The 15,203-nt window shown below is 31.6% G+C and overlaps 2 protein-coding genes across 2 annotated transcripts; both read left to right on the top strand.

The window, feature by feature from the left end:
• The first annotated feature begins 697 nt into the window (after positions 1-697).
• On the top strand, positions 698-3,598 carry LOC113848103 (pentatricopeptide repeat-containing protein At1g09900). The gene is made up of 2 exons (XM_027477493.1): positions 698-872; positions 958-3,598. The coding sequence occupies exon 2, from the start codon at positions 978-980 to the stop codon at positions 3,366-3,368; it is 2,391 nt and encodes a 796-aa protein (XP_027333294.1). The 5' UTR covers positions 698-872; positions 958-977; the 3' UTR covers positions 3,369-3,598.
• A 4,760-nt stretch (positions 3,599-8,358) lies between these two features.
• On the top strand, positions 8,359-14,777 carry LOC113852127 (ABC transporter B family member 9-like). Its single transcript, XM_027482375.1, has 12 exons — positions 8,359-8,610; positions 9,306-9,360; positions 9,489-9,664; positions 10,448-10,669; positions 11,013-11,251; positions 11,363-11,888; positions 11,970-12,243; positions 12,380-13,025; positions 13,105-13,333; positions 13,424-13,690; positions 13,775-14,038; positions 14,133-14,777. The coding sequence occupies exons 1-12, from the start codon at positions 8,359-8,361 to the stop codon at positions 14,775-14,777; spliced, it is 3,795 nt and encodes a 1,264-aa protein (XP_027338176.1).
• Positions 14,778-15,203: the final 426 nt, after the last annotated feature.

The raw sequence follows: 15,203 nt of genomic DNA, 5'->3' as shown, positions 1-15,203 counted from the left end.
CCAAATTGCCATTACTAAATTCAAATTTAAAATAAAAAAATGCTGGACCTTAAATAAAAAAGGAAAAGAAAACTATGATGTGCAGATCCAATTCTAAACGTAGTTCCAAATAGCAATTAAAGGTAATACACTCGAGATTACCAGTTCAGCGTAATCAAATTGGAAAAGAAAAAACAAGAAACTTAACCAATAAAGACCTATGAAATACATCTAACCAATAAATCCAAGTTAAATAACAAATATGAGAAGCCAAGATTATTAGTGCAGGAAATAAAATTAGACACAAGTAATAGCATCAAACATTTGCATTCACAGCACAGTAAAACAGAACCTTAGCAAAACCTTAATCAAAATATAAAATATCACTCATCCATCAAAACATCATGTGACAAAGGCAAGGTTGACAGAACACAACCTTTGGAATATGTTCAATCAATGAAATGTTGTAAGTATAAAATCCTGAAAAAAAGAATATTATAAACTTGGTAGATGAGAGAAATAATAATGAGAATAGAGACAACTAGAAAATAGAAGAAAACGAGATTGGAGGCCAGGAGTGAGAGTGACTTTGATCTTTTGATAGTCGTTCGAGTTGGGCCATCTAACCAGCAAGCATTGTGTCGTGTGGGCCAAAGCCCAAAACACTAGAAACCCGATTGAACCCATTTATGTCTTCAATTTTGCTTGCAGTTTGTTCACCTTAAGGTGGTAGAAGCTTTTCTATGTTCACTTCGAGAGCTCGCTAACACTGATAAGAGGACGAACAAAGTTGCAATAATTATACGCCCACCATGGAGACTCCAGATTTTGGGGGTGCCTCTTCCGTTTCAGATCTTTGCATGGAAAGCGAGTTACCCAAGTCAAATTTTCAGGTAAAAATCACGACTTTTGTTGATTTGAATGAATTTTCCATTTCTGTTGAAGAGATTGAGATGTGGGTATTTTTCCTCTAATTAGACAACATCAAATTCTTAACGATGCCACTTCCGAGGTTCAACCGTTCTTTACTGGGAAAAGTTTTAGCCTCCCATTTCTATGCTAACCGTTTGCCCCGTGTTGCTCTCAGTCTTTATTCAGCAAGAAATTCTGTTTTTTCTGCTTCTTATTCAATCGCTAATGTTGGAGATCAACATGAGGGTAAATGCAACATTAAGAATTTCAATGATGATTTGGGGAAAGTGGGTTCTGGTTTTCCAGGGGATTTTGGTTTTACTGCAAGTCTGAATGATGCGGTAGAAGAAGAGGAAGATGAGGAGTGTGAAGGAGAGGGGCCTAGTGATGATGAGAGTCTTGAGTTTATCAGTTCCTTTCATGGCAGTCACCAACAGAGAGAAAATATTGCAAGAGTTGAAATTGGTGACAGTGAGTTTAGACACCCTTTGGTCAGGGAGGTTTGTAGGTTAATCACTCTCAGGTCTGCTTGGAACCCTAAATTTGAAGGACATTTGAGGCATTTATTAAGAAGCCTCAAACCTCCACTTGTTTGTGCTGTTTTGCGCTCCCAGGATGATGAACGGGTTGCTTTGAACTTTTTCTATTGGGCTGATCGGCAGTGGCGCTACAGACATGACACTATTGTCTACTATACAATGCTAGATGTCCTTAGCAAGACCAAATTGTGCCAAGGTGCAAGGCGAGTTCTTCGGCTTATGAACCGCCGGGGATTTGAATGTTCCCCTGAAGCTTTTGGTTATGTGATGGTATCTTATAGTCGTGCGGGAAAATTGAGGAATGCCTTGCGAGTTCTGACCTTGATGCAGAAAGCTGGAGTTGAACCTAATTTATCTATATGTAACACTACTATCTATGTTTTGGTGAAGGGAAATAAATTGGCAAAGGCGCTGAAATTCTTGGAACGAATGCAGCTGACTGGAATCAAACCCAATATTATCACTTATAACTGCTTGATTAAGGGTTACTGTGATTTAAATCGGATTGAAGATGCATTGGAGCTTATAGCAGAAATGCCATCCAGGGGATGTCCTCCAGATAAAGTTAGTTATTATACTGTGATGGCTTTTCTCTGTAAAGATAAAAAAATTGAAGAAGTTAAACATTTAATGGAGAACATGGTTCAGAATAGTAAATTAATACCAGATCAGGTTACATATAATACGGTTATCCACGTGCTTTCAAAGCATGGACATGCAGATGATGCTCTTTCTTTCCTAAGGGAAGCAGAAGACAAGGGTTTCCACATTGATAAGGTAGGGTATAGTGCAATAGTTCACTCGTTCTGTAAAATGGGGAGGATAGGTGAGGCAAAGATTTTAGTGATCGATATGTACTCAAGAGGCTGTAATCCTGATGTAGTGACATATACTGCTATTATTGATGGATTTTGTCGCTTGGGGAAGATAGATGAAGCAAAAAAGATGCTGCAGCAGATGTACAAACACGGGTGCAAGCCAAATACTGTATCGTATACAGCTTTGTTGAATGGCCTCTGTCGCAATGGAAAATCATTAGAGGCATGGGAGATGACAAATGTAAGTGAGGAGCATTGGTGGACGCCAAATGCCATCACTTACTGCGTTGTCATGCATGGGCTCCGTAGGGAGGGAAAATTGTCTGAGGCCTGTGATTTGACCAGGGAAATGGTTGAAAAAGGTTTTTTCCCAACCCCAGTTGAAATTAACCTGCTAATAAAATCTCTCTGTCAAAATCAGAAAGTAGTAGAAGCTAAAAAATATCTAGAAGAATGTCTGAATAAGGGATGTGCCATCAACGTTGTAAACTTCACTACTGTAATCCATGGTTTTTGCAAGATGGGTGACTTGGAAGGTGCTCTATCAGTGCTAGATGACATGTATTTAAGCAACAAACATCCTGATACTGTCACATATACAACATTGTTTGATGCATTGGGAAAGAAAGGTAGATTGGATGAGGCAGCTGAGTTAATTGTAACAATGCTTGGCAAAGGTTTGGTTCCAACTCCTGTAACATACCAGTCGGTTATCCACCGTTATTGTCAATGGGGTAGAGTTGATGACTTGATGAACTTGTTGGAAAAAATGCTTGCTAGGCAGCCATTTAGAACAGTGTACAATCAGGTTATTGAAAAGCTTTGTGATTTTGGGAACCTTGAGGAGGCTGAGAAACTACTAGCGAAGGTTTTGAGAACAGCATCAAAACTTGATGCTAATACATGTCATGTTCTGATGGAAAGATATTTGGATAAAGGGTTTGCTCTTTCAGCATATAAAGTGGCTTGTCGAATGTTTAGACGTAATTTGATTCCTAATTTAAAGTTGTGTGAGAAAGTAAGTAAGAAACTGGTGTTAGATGGTAAATTGGCGGAGGCTGATAACCTTATTTTACGATTTGTTGAGCGTGGAATACAACAAAATGAGATGCATCTGTGAAGTTAGCTACTATTTTTAGCTTAAGCTTTAAAGGGATGATTTTATTTTCACCTCAGTTTGTCATTTTCCCTTGTTGGTATTCCATTTCGTTGCCTTCAATTAGGTAAGGCATTATTTTTTGAGAAAAAGATTATTTTGTTTTGAGAATGTAAATTTAACTCATAAGATCATTTTATCTTTTATGGGGATAGTGATGCGCATATTTAAATTTTAAATAGAGAGAGGAGTTTATTTATTATCATTCAGAGTGGGAACAAATATTGTCTTAAATTAAATAAAAGTTGTATAATTGAGATTTGAATTGAATTTAAGCGTTTTGAGTTATGTATTAAAATATTAGGATTTAATTTGTGTAAGATATGATGCCTGAGTTTGTGGATTACATCTAGATTTCTATCTATTTTTAAATATTAAATGAGTTTTTATTCTTAAGTTGGTGAGAGATTTTAAGAGCTATATTTTTTATTATTATTGTGCCATGTCACTTGTTATGATCTACAATTGGGTTCTTAACTGACGTACAAGTTAAATTAACAAACATTACTTAACCTAAGATAATTAAATCATTTCTTACATAAAATTTTACTTTAAATATATTGAAATATTAGTAGAATCTTCTCTGTAATTTCAATATTAAAAAGAAATAACCTGTTAAAATATATTTATAATTTATTTAAAGTCAAAACATAATAACCTATTATTTCAGTGCAAAAACAAAGGCCTAGTAAATTTTTAAAATTATATTACTAATTTTCTAAAGTTGCAATATGTTTAATGCACAAAATAAAGTTAAAAAAGACCACTAAAATAATGAAAGCCTGCTCGGAAGGACCACAACTTCCAATAACTAGCAATTCAATTATTAAATGATCTGAAGAAAAAAGTTATATAAATTTAGAGAAAACATTATAACGACAATAAATAAATAAAAGAATAATGGATGAATAGTTAACAATTATAAAACTTAATTATAACACATTGGTTGAATAGAAATTATTTGTTCTAGCCACATTTCAAATACCCTACTCTTATTATATGAAGTAGCCTTTTCCTCACTCACATAGTGTCATAATTATTTTAACCACCGTGCATTGATAACTTTATTCAATAAATATTTTTATTTTTTCAAAATATAACTAAATGTACCTAAACTATTATTTATGTTAACAGCTACACATTACTTACATACATCTCCTAAAAAAATATAAATTTTGTAGAAAATCAGTCACTAATATAAACTAAATTTATTTTCAATAATAAAAAAATTCTCAACACGTATATTTTATATTTAAATGTCATTAAATAAAATCAAGATAATTTTTTAATATTTTACAAATAAACTGATGTTAAATAATAAAGAATTCGTATCGCAACAATTTTTGAAGATAAAAAATAATATAAAATTATCTTATGAAACAAATAATAATAATAATAATTCATCACGAGAGTGAATGCTAGGACACTCAGCATGTTTTTGCTTCTTCTTTTTTTATTTTCTTATTTCTTTAATAGTTTATTTTTAAAAAATTATTTATTCGTTACTTTTTCATTTTGTCTAGACTCGCCATGAAAGAAGTCTTCCATAGAGTTCACCATTATTGATTCAATCGATACGTAATAATTTATTCTTTTTATCTCATAATATTACATCAATAATCATTTAATAATAATTTCTCTATTACATTTTTGTGACACTAAATAAGTCCTTTAACTATTAATGAAAGAACTTTTTTAATTTATAAAAGTTATTATTTGATGTCAAATTAGTTAAAAAAAGTCATATTTTAAGGTAAAAGAAATAATTTTTAACTATATAATTATATATAAATGAGATAAATTAAAATTTAATTAAAATCATATAATTAATTTAAAAATTTATAATTTTAATCCTATCTATTCGTATATAATAAATTATAGTGATCCAAGTTTATTTAATACACTTACCCTTTCATTTGTTAAGTCTCCATTTGGTGCGTCCCATTGGCTATATGATTAAATGAGAAATTGCATTCAAATATAATCATACAAAAGAAATATTAAAAATAAAATAAAATTAGATTGTAAAATTTAAATGGAAAGTGGTAGTTTTGAAATAAATGCATGTTGGAATTCCTAGAGAGTCAAATCAGCAAAAATTAATTTTCAATTAATAATAATTGAGAATAGATAAAATAAAAAATAATTAAAAAAATACCGTTTATAAATTAATTAAGACAAATAACAAATGGTTTATAATTATTTTTCTGATGATAATTGAAAAAAACAAGAAATTCTGAAAAATAGCAATACATGCGATCGTAAAGAGGGTATCTCTTCATTCTCATTTCAAACGTACAAGGAAGGTATCTCTTCATCTTTCTTTCAATTTTTTATTTTTATTTTTTGTCTAAAATCTTATGTCTATCGTTTTAAGATGTAGGATTAATGATATGGTCTTTTGATTTCATTTTTAAAAAATTTTAAGTTTAATTTAGTTTTTCTTTTAATTTTTGTAGTGTAATTTAGTTTTTAATTTTTATTATTTCTATTATGACATTGCTAAATTTCATTAAATTTTTATTTAAAAAATTAAAATCAATCTAAAAATTTAATTATTTTTTATTATTAAACAGGGCTAAAAGTCTGGCCAATACAAAACCCTAATTCTGAAATCTAAAATTATAGATACTAAGGTATCTAAGCTCAAATAAGAAAGCAAAAATAATAGAGATTGTTCAAAACAAATATAATGACAAAATTCTTTAAAATTGATCTTAGAAAGTTTATCAACACATTAATAGATCTCTTTACAGAATACATAAATATAATAAATTTTAAAATATCTCTAATAGACTTAATAAATAAAATATGGATGATTTCTATTATAAACATTTAAAATCAATTGAAGAGTCCGTTTAGCATATAAAAAAAAGAATTATTTTATCAATTAAAATGAAGGATTGAAATATAAAAATTAGTCATTGCTTTTATAAACTCTAATTTTAAACACTTATTTTTTTAATAATTATTAATATTTATTGAAAAGTTTTTTAAAGTATTGTGTTGCAACTAATATATTACATATTTTCACAATTTTCTTGACATTATTATTATTATTATTATATAAAAATATTTATTAAATCAAATACACCTTTTAGAAGGGAGATTTGACCTTAATTTGTTTTATTAAAAATTAAAATATATAAAAGGTATGTTTGACCCATTGCATTGACTTACTTTTAACGTCCATATTCTAATCTTATTTGACTTATTTAAGTTTTAAACCTTATTTTTTTCACTTACTTTTGAATGATTTTTTCTTTATCTAATTTCTAACTATATTGTTAATCATTCTTGAGCAGTTAACTCATATTTATTAATTTTTTAATGAAAACATTTTTAAGGAAAATTTTAAAGAAGAGCATTTTTATGAGTATTTTTATTATATTATATTTATTTTTTAATTTAATATTTTAATTTAAAAAAATTATTTAATATAATAGAATTTATATTAATAATCATATTGTATATTTTTTATTATTTATTTTAAAAGCTAATTTATAATATTGGTACAGTGCAAGAAGAAAATAATATTTTAAACATAGATTTAAGTACACGTTTGATCTTTCTACTTTCTACTTTTTCCTTTTTACTTTTCTCCTTCTAACATACTTGGTTCTTTAAGTCCTAATAATTCTTTAATTCCTTTCCTTTTGGATGGTTTTGTTTTGGTTCATTTTGAATGGAGATAAAAGTTTGATTGTGAGTTAATCTTCAAGCGAATAGGGCAAGTTCTCACAAGCATAGTTTTTGTTACATGTACAATTTTACATATGATATTTTAGATATTATGTTAATACGTGGATGACTGGAGGTACATTTTAAAATTTGAAGGATATTTAACCTAACAAAATCAGAGACCAATTAAAAAAATTATTTGAAAAATAATCGATTCAAATGTTCTTATCTAATAATATTTCTAAAAACACTTTTATAGTATACATAGAGATTGACGATTAGTAATTTTTCTATGCATTACATGAATTTCATTAAATAAAATTAAATTTTTTTAAATAATTAACTAAAAATGTTATATGAATTTTTTTTTATAGTTAATAACCTGTTAAATTTTAAAAAAGTGAAAATTATAGTTTATAATGATAAATATTTTATTATATTAAATAAAAATAAAAATTATGAAATATAAAATTTAAATTAATATTAACTTAAAAACTAAATATTTAATGTAAAAAAATTATTTGGCATGATAAAAAAAATAATCTCTAAAAACGCTCCATTTAGAACAAAATTAAGAATGCTTCAGTTGAAGAAATGTTTTAAAAATATTCTAATTCAAGAATAATACTCACAAATTGTGTATATGAAGGTTAAATATATTCATAAGTTTAAATTTAATTTTTAAGTGACTATTGAGTATACTTTTTATACTGGAATTCAAATTTTCAAAAAATAAATTGTTGTAGTCTTTTATTTTGGTCAGTTGAGATTGTGGTAGTTTATTAGAATTAATTTTTTTTTTCCATATTTCATAGGAATAAACAACTTTAAATTTGCATATATCTAAAAAGTTTCTTTTTTTTTTCGTAAAAATGAGTAACTAGCCCTAAAATCAAACGACTAATGTGAATAAGAAAAAATTTCTTTCCACCATAAACAAGTTAGTAGCTGATCAATAACAAAAAAAAAAAAGAAAAACATAGAAAATATTAATGCTAAACATTTCTTTCTTTTACTCATTCAAATAAAACTTTTGACCCGGGCTTATATACATGGAAGAAACTTGTGCCTCAAACTATGCGAAATAGCTGAATAATCTTCTACCCAATTAAACAAACAACGTCGCTCTTAACTAAATAACTGAATATAATCTATACTTGTTATACGAGTATTTATAACCCTCCACTGACCTTATTCTACGTCTGTCTATAACTAATCACGTATCTATCTTACTCCTTCTATTGTTTGATTTTGCTTTTCTCTTCAGGCAGCCATGGCAGACACCACATCGGTGCCACCACCTTCATCTTCACAAAATCATGAACGAGACAAAGCCAATCAAAAAGTTCCCTTTTACAAGCTATTCACTTTTGCTGATCACCTTGACAAGGCATTGATGAGCATTGGCACGATCTGTGCCATAGCTAATGGGTGGTCACAGCCTCTCATGACCGTCATTTTAGGGAAACTCATCAACACATTTGGCTCCACCGATCCATCCAGTGCTATCAGGGAAGTTTCCAAGGTATATATATATATATGACCTCGGTTTATAGAGATTTCGCTATATTTATTTAATTTTTTGTTATAAATCTTTTATTTATTTCACTTTTAAGATTCAGTGCAATGAAAGGTCTGTGTTGTTTCCTATTTTAGTAACCTCATCTACGTGAAAGAAAATTATTCTTGATTTATATTGCATGCATATGTATATCCCTCATCTGTGGCCTTCTTTTGTTATGAAAAATTGCTTGTACTGACAATGGGTACACCAAGAAGTATTCTTTCAAGATTTGGACACCCCTACACATAAAAATGAAGATACGAAACAATTAACTAATGCACCTTGAGATAGCTTATGCTTGAGCGAATTAGTTGCCGGGATAAGTTTAAGCTTTACACCAGTCCAAATTTATAAATCATACTCAAGTCTATCATGTCATGAACCCTAGAGAACTTTAATTCTACATTTATATACCTTTCTACATTAACAAATGCACTTTGTTAAGTTCCAATCATTTGGATGAGCGTGTTAACGTTATCGTTTTAAGGAAAGTGAAAAGTTTTCCATATGGGGTAGGGTATGGTTTGTTTAAAAGGAATCAAGCGTAATATTTCATGTTCTTTTTTCTATTGATTGAGATTCCAGATTAAAGGAGGAAAAAAAATTTGCATTACCTGATATCCTAATATGTCTGCTATTGTTACTTCAAATTTCAGGTTTCATTATTATTTGTATACCTGGCTATTGGGACTGGAATTGCGTCATTCCTACGTAAGATTGGTCTCCTTTTCTGCTTATTTATTTTTGGGAAACTCGACGTTGCATGTGTGATGTGTTTCTGACTTTGAGTATCAAATCATGATAATAAAGATTAAGGGTTGCTTTGTTGAATGCTGCAGAGGTAGCATGTTGGATTGTAACAGGAGAAAGACAAGCTGCAAGGATCCGTGGCTTGTACTTGAAAACTATATTGAAGCAAGACATTGCCTTCTTTGACACTGAAACAAATACAGGAGAGGTAATTGGGAGAATGTCTGGTGATACCATTCTCATTCAAGATGCCATGGGAGAAAAGGTAGGTTCCTTATGTGTTTGAAATAACACCATGGTGAACCTTCATATATATTTGTTATCAAGCGTCATAATCTTTTAAGTATTATTATATTTGCCAGTCAAGAGTAAATTTTAACAGTGAATGCATCATAGTGTACAAAAGCACAATGGTAATAATGATGAAACCGGTGGAAACAATTAAAAAGAACATGATGATGCTTACCAAACCAAATGAACTCAAAAGAACAATGGGGATGCGGAAAAGAGTATTGGTAATTTTGCCGAAAGATATATAGTTCTTTTTTTTGTTTCGAAGGATATAAGGGACGGCATCTGCACGTGATGGAGAGTGTTTTCTTACCTGTCTCAACTTTTTTTCCCATTTTTATTCTCTTTTTTTTTTTGTATTGGGATAAATTTTTTTTCCGTCTCTATTCTCCACTTTTCTGTAAGTATCTGAAATCATAACATTTTTAAACAATAAAATGAAAAAAAATAAGTTTTCTTAACACAGTATAATCATAGCTTTTATTATTATAAATATAATAGCATTATTATTTAAATTAATAATGATAGATACATATTTAAATTTTATCAATATAGTTTTTATGCTTTTTATAAGATTAAAGTTTTAAAATATTTGTATAAATATATTTAATTGTTTTGAATAACCCGTTATGGTAATACACTAATACCACTAGTTATGTAAACAGAAATGAATATTAAAATGTCATGATCTTGCAAGAATTACAATTGATACCAATGATCTTTCTTGTACCTTATGACAAACTTACAATAATGACAGGTTGGGAAATTCATACAACTTGCTTCAAATTTTATTGGTGGCTTTGTGATTGGTTTCATAAAAGGATGGCGATTGGCTGTAGTATTGCTTGCATGTTTACCATGTGTCGTTGTTGCTGGTGGAATAATGTCTATGTTGATGGCTAAAATGTCAAGTCGTGGCCAAGCTGCTTATGCTGAAGCAGGAAATGTTGTTGAACAAACAGTGGGAGCTATTAGAACAGTAAGTCACAATCACACAAAATCCAATTATAGAAAAACATTGAATGATTTGCAATGAGTAAAGTTCCACGTTAGTTCTCCAGATTATATGAGTCAGACATTTGAATTTCTTAAATATTAATTTTTTTTATTATTCTCTAACTTTGTCATTCATTTTAGTTTTTGTTTCATTTTATTTTTTTATTATCATTTTACTATTTCAAGAACTAAAATGTCTTATGAATATAATCTCAAATAATTTTAATATTAATATTTCAAGAATTAAAATGTCTGATGCATCATATAATTTCGTGGCAACTGTATATTTAACCCTTGTCATTCCCTTATTTATGAAATTTAATCAGGTGGCATCTTTCACTGGAGAGAAAAAGGCAATAGACCAGTATAATATAAAGTTAAAGGTTGCTTATAGATCAACGGTTCAACAAGCAATAACCTCAGGGTTAGGAATGGGGGTACTTTTGCTGATTATTTTCTGCACCTATGGACTTGCCACATGTTATGGTTCCAAACTAGTTCTTGAGAAAGGATACAATGGTGGAACTGTCATCACCGTAATCATTGCTATTATGACTGGTGGAATGTAAGTGATCACATTGTTTAGGCATGAAATTTAACCTTTTTCTTTTTACTTTGTACGTTATGGAGCTATGGTTGGTGAGGCAACCTAATTTAACTTTTCTTACCTTCACAGGTCACTTGGTCAAACATCCCCAAGCCTGAATGCATTTGCAGCAGGCCAAGCTGCAGCATATAAGATGTTTGAGACAATTAAAAGAAAGCCAATAATTGATGCTTATGACACCAGTGGTGTTATCTTGGTAGATATAAAAGGAGATATCGAACTCAAAGATGTTTCCTTCAGATACCCTGCAAGGCCAGATGTGCAGATATTCTCTGGATTCTCGTTGTATGTTCCTAGTGGCACAACTGCAGCTTTAGTGGGTCAAAGTGGAAGTGGGAAGTCTACTGTAATCAGTTTATTAGAAAGGTTTTATGATCCTGATTCTGGAGAAGTACTCATAGATGGTGTGAATTTGAAGAATTTTCAGGTTAGATGGATAAGAGAACAAATAGGATTGGTTAGTCAAGAACCTATCTTATTTGCCGCTAGTATCAAAGAGAACATAGCCTATGGGAAAGAAGGTGCAACTGATGCGGAAATAATAACAGCAATAAAACTTGCCAATGCCAAAAAGTTCATTGACAAGCTTCCTCAGGTACTTATAAATATTCCAAATTCTTACCTTCTTTTATGAAGCTTGATTGATTTTAATTAAAGCGTATTATTTATTTTTCAGGGTCTTGATACTATGGCAGGGCAGCATGGGACTCAACTTTCTGGTGGCCAAAAGCAAAGAATTGCAATTGCAAGGGCAATTTTGAAGAATCCAAAAATCCTTCTTCTTGATGAAGCAACAAGTGCATTGGATGCTGAGTCTGAACGTATTGTTCAAGAAGCATTAGAAAATGTCATGTCAAAAAGGACTACTGTAGTTGTTGCACATCGTTTAACAACAATTAGAAACGCTGACACCATAGCAGTGGTTCAACAAGGCAAAATTGTAGAGAAAGGTTTATACATTAACCAACTATTTTGTTTCTAATTCTATATTTTCTATATCATATAAATACAACAACAAATGAGAATCCATCTTTTGCAACATCTTGGAATAAGGTATTCACTATTGCATGCTTGCTTTATATGTAGGAACTCATGATGAGTTGATCAAAGATGTTGATGGTGCTTATTCACAGCTTATTCGTCTGCAAGAACGAGCTAAGGAAGACGAAGGTAGCCATAATTCTGAAGCAGAGAAGCCAAGTACCAGTTTGAATTTAGATTATCAAACGGCTAAATCTAGCACCCTGAGAATAAGCAGAGGTTCATCAGGGAGACAATCGCAGTCACATAGCTTTTCTCTTTCTCATCAAAGTGGGGCACATCCACTTGGAGAAACAGAAGATGTGGATATTGAAAGAAGTAAAATGGATACTAAGAATTCCAAAAGGGTTTCTATAAAACGTTTGCTCTACTTGAACAAACCTGAGCTTCCTGTCTTATTGCTTGGATCCATTGCTGCAATAGTACATGGTGTTGTGTTCCCGATATTTGGCCTCTTGTTTTCATCAGCAATAACTACGTTCTACGAACCTCCAGTAAAACAGCGGAAAGATGCTAGGTTCTGGTCACTTTTGTATGTGGGTTTGGGAATAGTTACTCTAGTGGTCTTACCAGTTCAGAATTACTTCTTTGGCATTGCTGGTGGAAAATTAATAGAAAAAATTCGTTCACTGACATTTGCAAAGGTTGTGCACCAAGAAATAAGCTGGTTTGATGATCCTGCTAATTCAAGGTATGTTTACAAGATACCTTTATTATCAAGTATTGATCCTTTCTACACATGAAACTGAAAGAAGTGAATCACTTTCCAGTGGTGCAGTTGGAGCAAGATTATCTACTGATGCTTCAACAGTGAAAAGTCTTGTCGGTGACACCTTGGCCCTCATTGTGCAAAACATATCAACAATCACAGCAGGTCTAGTAGTAGCATTCACTGCTAATTGGATTCTTGCTCTCATAATTCTGGCTGTGTCACCCTTGGTCCTTATGCAAGGATTCCTTCAAATGAGGTTTTTAAAAGGATTCAGTGCAGATGCTAAGGTTAGCCTAACTTTCAATTTGTTGATTCCATGACACTAATGAAATTATACATTATGGACAAGATGAGATATTTTATCTAATAATATGTAGGTTAAGTATGAAGAGGCAAGTCAGGTGGCAAATGATGCCGTTGGTAGCATCAGAACCGTGGCATCATTTTGTGCTGAATCCAAGGTGATGGATATGTACAGGAAAAAATGTTTAGAGCCCGAAAAACAAGGTGTTCGGTTGGGACTTGTTAGTGGTGCAGGATTTGGTCTCTCTTTTTTGGCTCTATACTGCACAAATGCTTTTTGTTTCTACATAGGATCTGTTCTTGTGCAACATGGGAAGGCAACTTTTTCTGAGGTTTTCAGGGTACAATCAGCTTTTCAACTTGGGATGCTTCATCTTCATTTGATGTTTCTATTGATATAGTTCTTACAAGAAAATTTGTGGCAGGTTTTCTTTTGTTTGACAATCACAGCAATTGGTATTTCCCAGACTGCTGCCTTGGCACCAGACACTAACAAGGCCGAAGATTCAGCAGCTTCAATATTTGAAATTCTTGACAGAAAACCTGCTATTGACTCCAGCAGCAATGAGGGTAGAACACTAGAAACTGTGGCTGGTTATATTGATCTGCAATATGTCAGCTTTAATTACCCAACTAGGCCTCATGTTCAAATTTTCAAAGATTTGTGTCTAAGCATTCCTGCTGGAAAGGTAATCATCGCTTTAATAATAGCTTTTGGGTAGTGTGAATCAACTTATTTGAAAACATGTGGTGTAATTACATTGTTGATATACTTAACTGTAGACTGTTGCCTTGGTTGGAGAAAGTGGTAGTGGAAAATCAACAGTGATTAGCCTCTTAGAGAGATTTTATAACCCTGATTCTGGACGTGCACTACTAGATGGAATGGACATAAAAGAGTTCAGACTAAACTGGTTGAGGCAACAGATGGGTTTGGTCGGTCAAGAGCCTATTCTTTTTAATGAAAGCATTCGTGCCAACATAGCATATAGCAAGGAGGGAGGTGCTACAGAGAATGAAATAATTGAAGCAGCTAAAGCAGCCAATGCACACGAGTTCATAAGTTCTCTTCCAAATGGTTATGACACCAATGTTGGAGAAAGAGGCACGCAACTTTCCGGAGGGCAAAAACAGCGTATTGCCATTGCAAGAGCCATGCTGAAAGACCCCAAAATCCTTTTGCTTGATGAGGCAACTAGTGCACTTGATGCAGAGTCAGAGAGAATAGTCCAAGAGGCTCTAGATAGAGTTAGTGTGAGCAGAACCACTGTAGTGGTAGCTCACCGTCTTACAACAATTAGGGGTGCTGACATGATAGCAGTGATAAAAAATGGGGAGGTTGCAGAAAAGGGTAGGCATGATGATTTGATGAAGATCACCGATGGAGTTTATGCATCATTGGTAGCTCTACACATGAGTTCATCATAACGTGTAAGAGTTCCTATGAAGCACCAATGCTTCAAAACTGTTCTCAGATACTTTTTGATACTTCATTTATCATCATTTTTTTAGTTCTGTACTAATAAAAGTACAGTGTGACAATGATTCGAAAAACTGTAATTTTTTATAGTAGTTATAGATAGTAATGAAGTTGATTAATGAGACTATCTAGTTAGTTATATTGACGGTTTGATTAATGATATTTATTTTGTCACCAAATCCCGAGTATGGTCAATCTGAAAAAGGTGATCTTACAAGGTAATAATAGTTATTATCTCTTCAATTTTTGCAGTATATCACAGTTGAGGGTACATCAACTTTCTGTTTGCCTTGTGAAGAAGACTGTGGTGTGATCATACCAATTTGAATTCTAAAGGAGCAGTGTGTGTGTGGGAAATACAATCCATGCTTCTA

The sequence above is a fragment of the Abrus precatorius genome, unplaced genomic scaffold (genome assembly GCF_003935025.1).
Source record: "Abrus precatorius isolate BTA unplaced genomic scaffold, Abrus_2018 Scaffold10, whole genome shotgun sequence".
Classification (NCBI taxonomy): domain Eukaryota; kingdom Viridiplantae; phylum Streptophyta; class Magnoliopsida; order Fabales; family Fabaceae; genus Abrus; species Abrus precatorius.
Note: the sequence above shows the minus strand (reverse complement) of the source record. Positions and strands in the feature narration are given on the sequence as shown.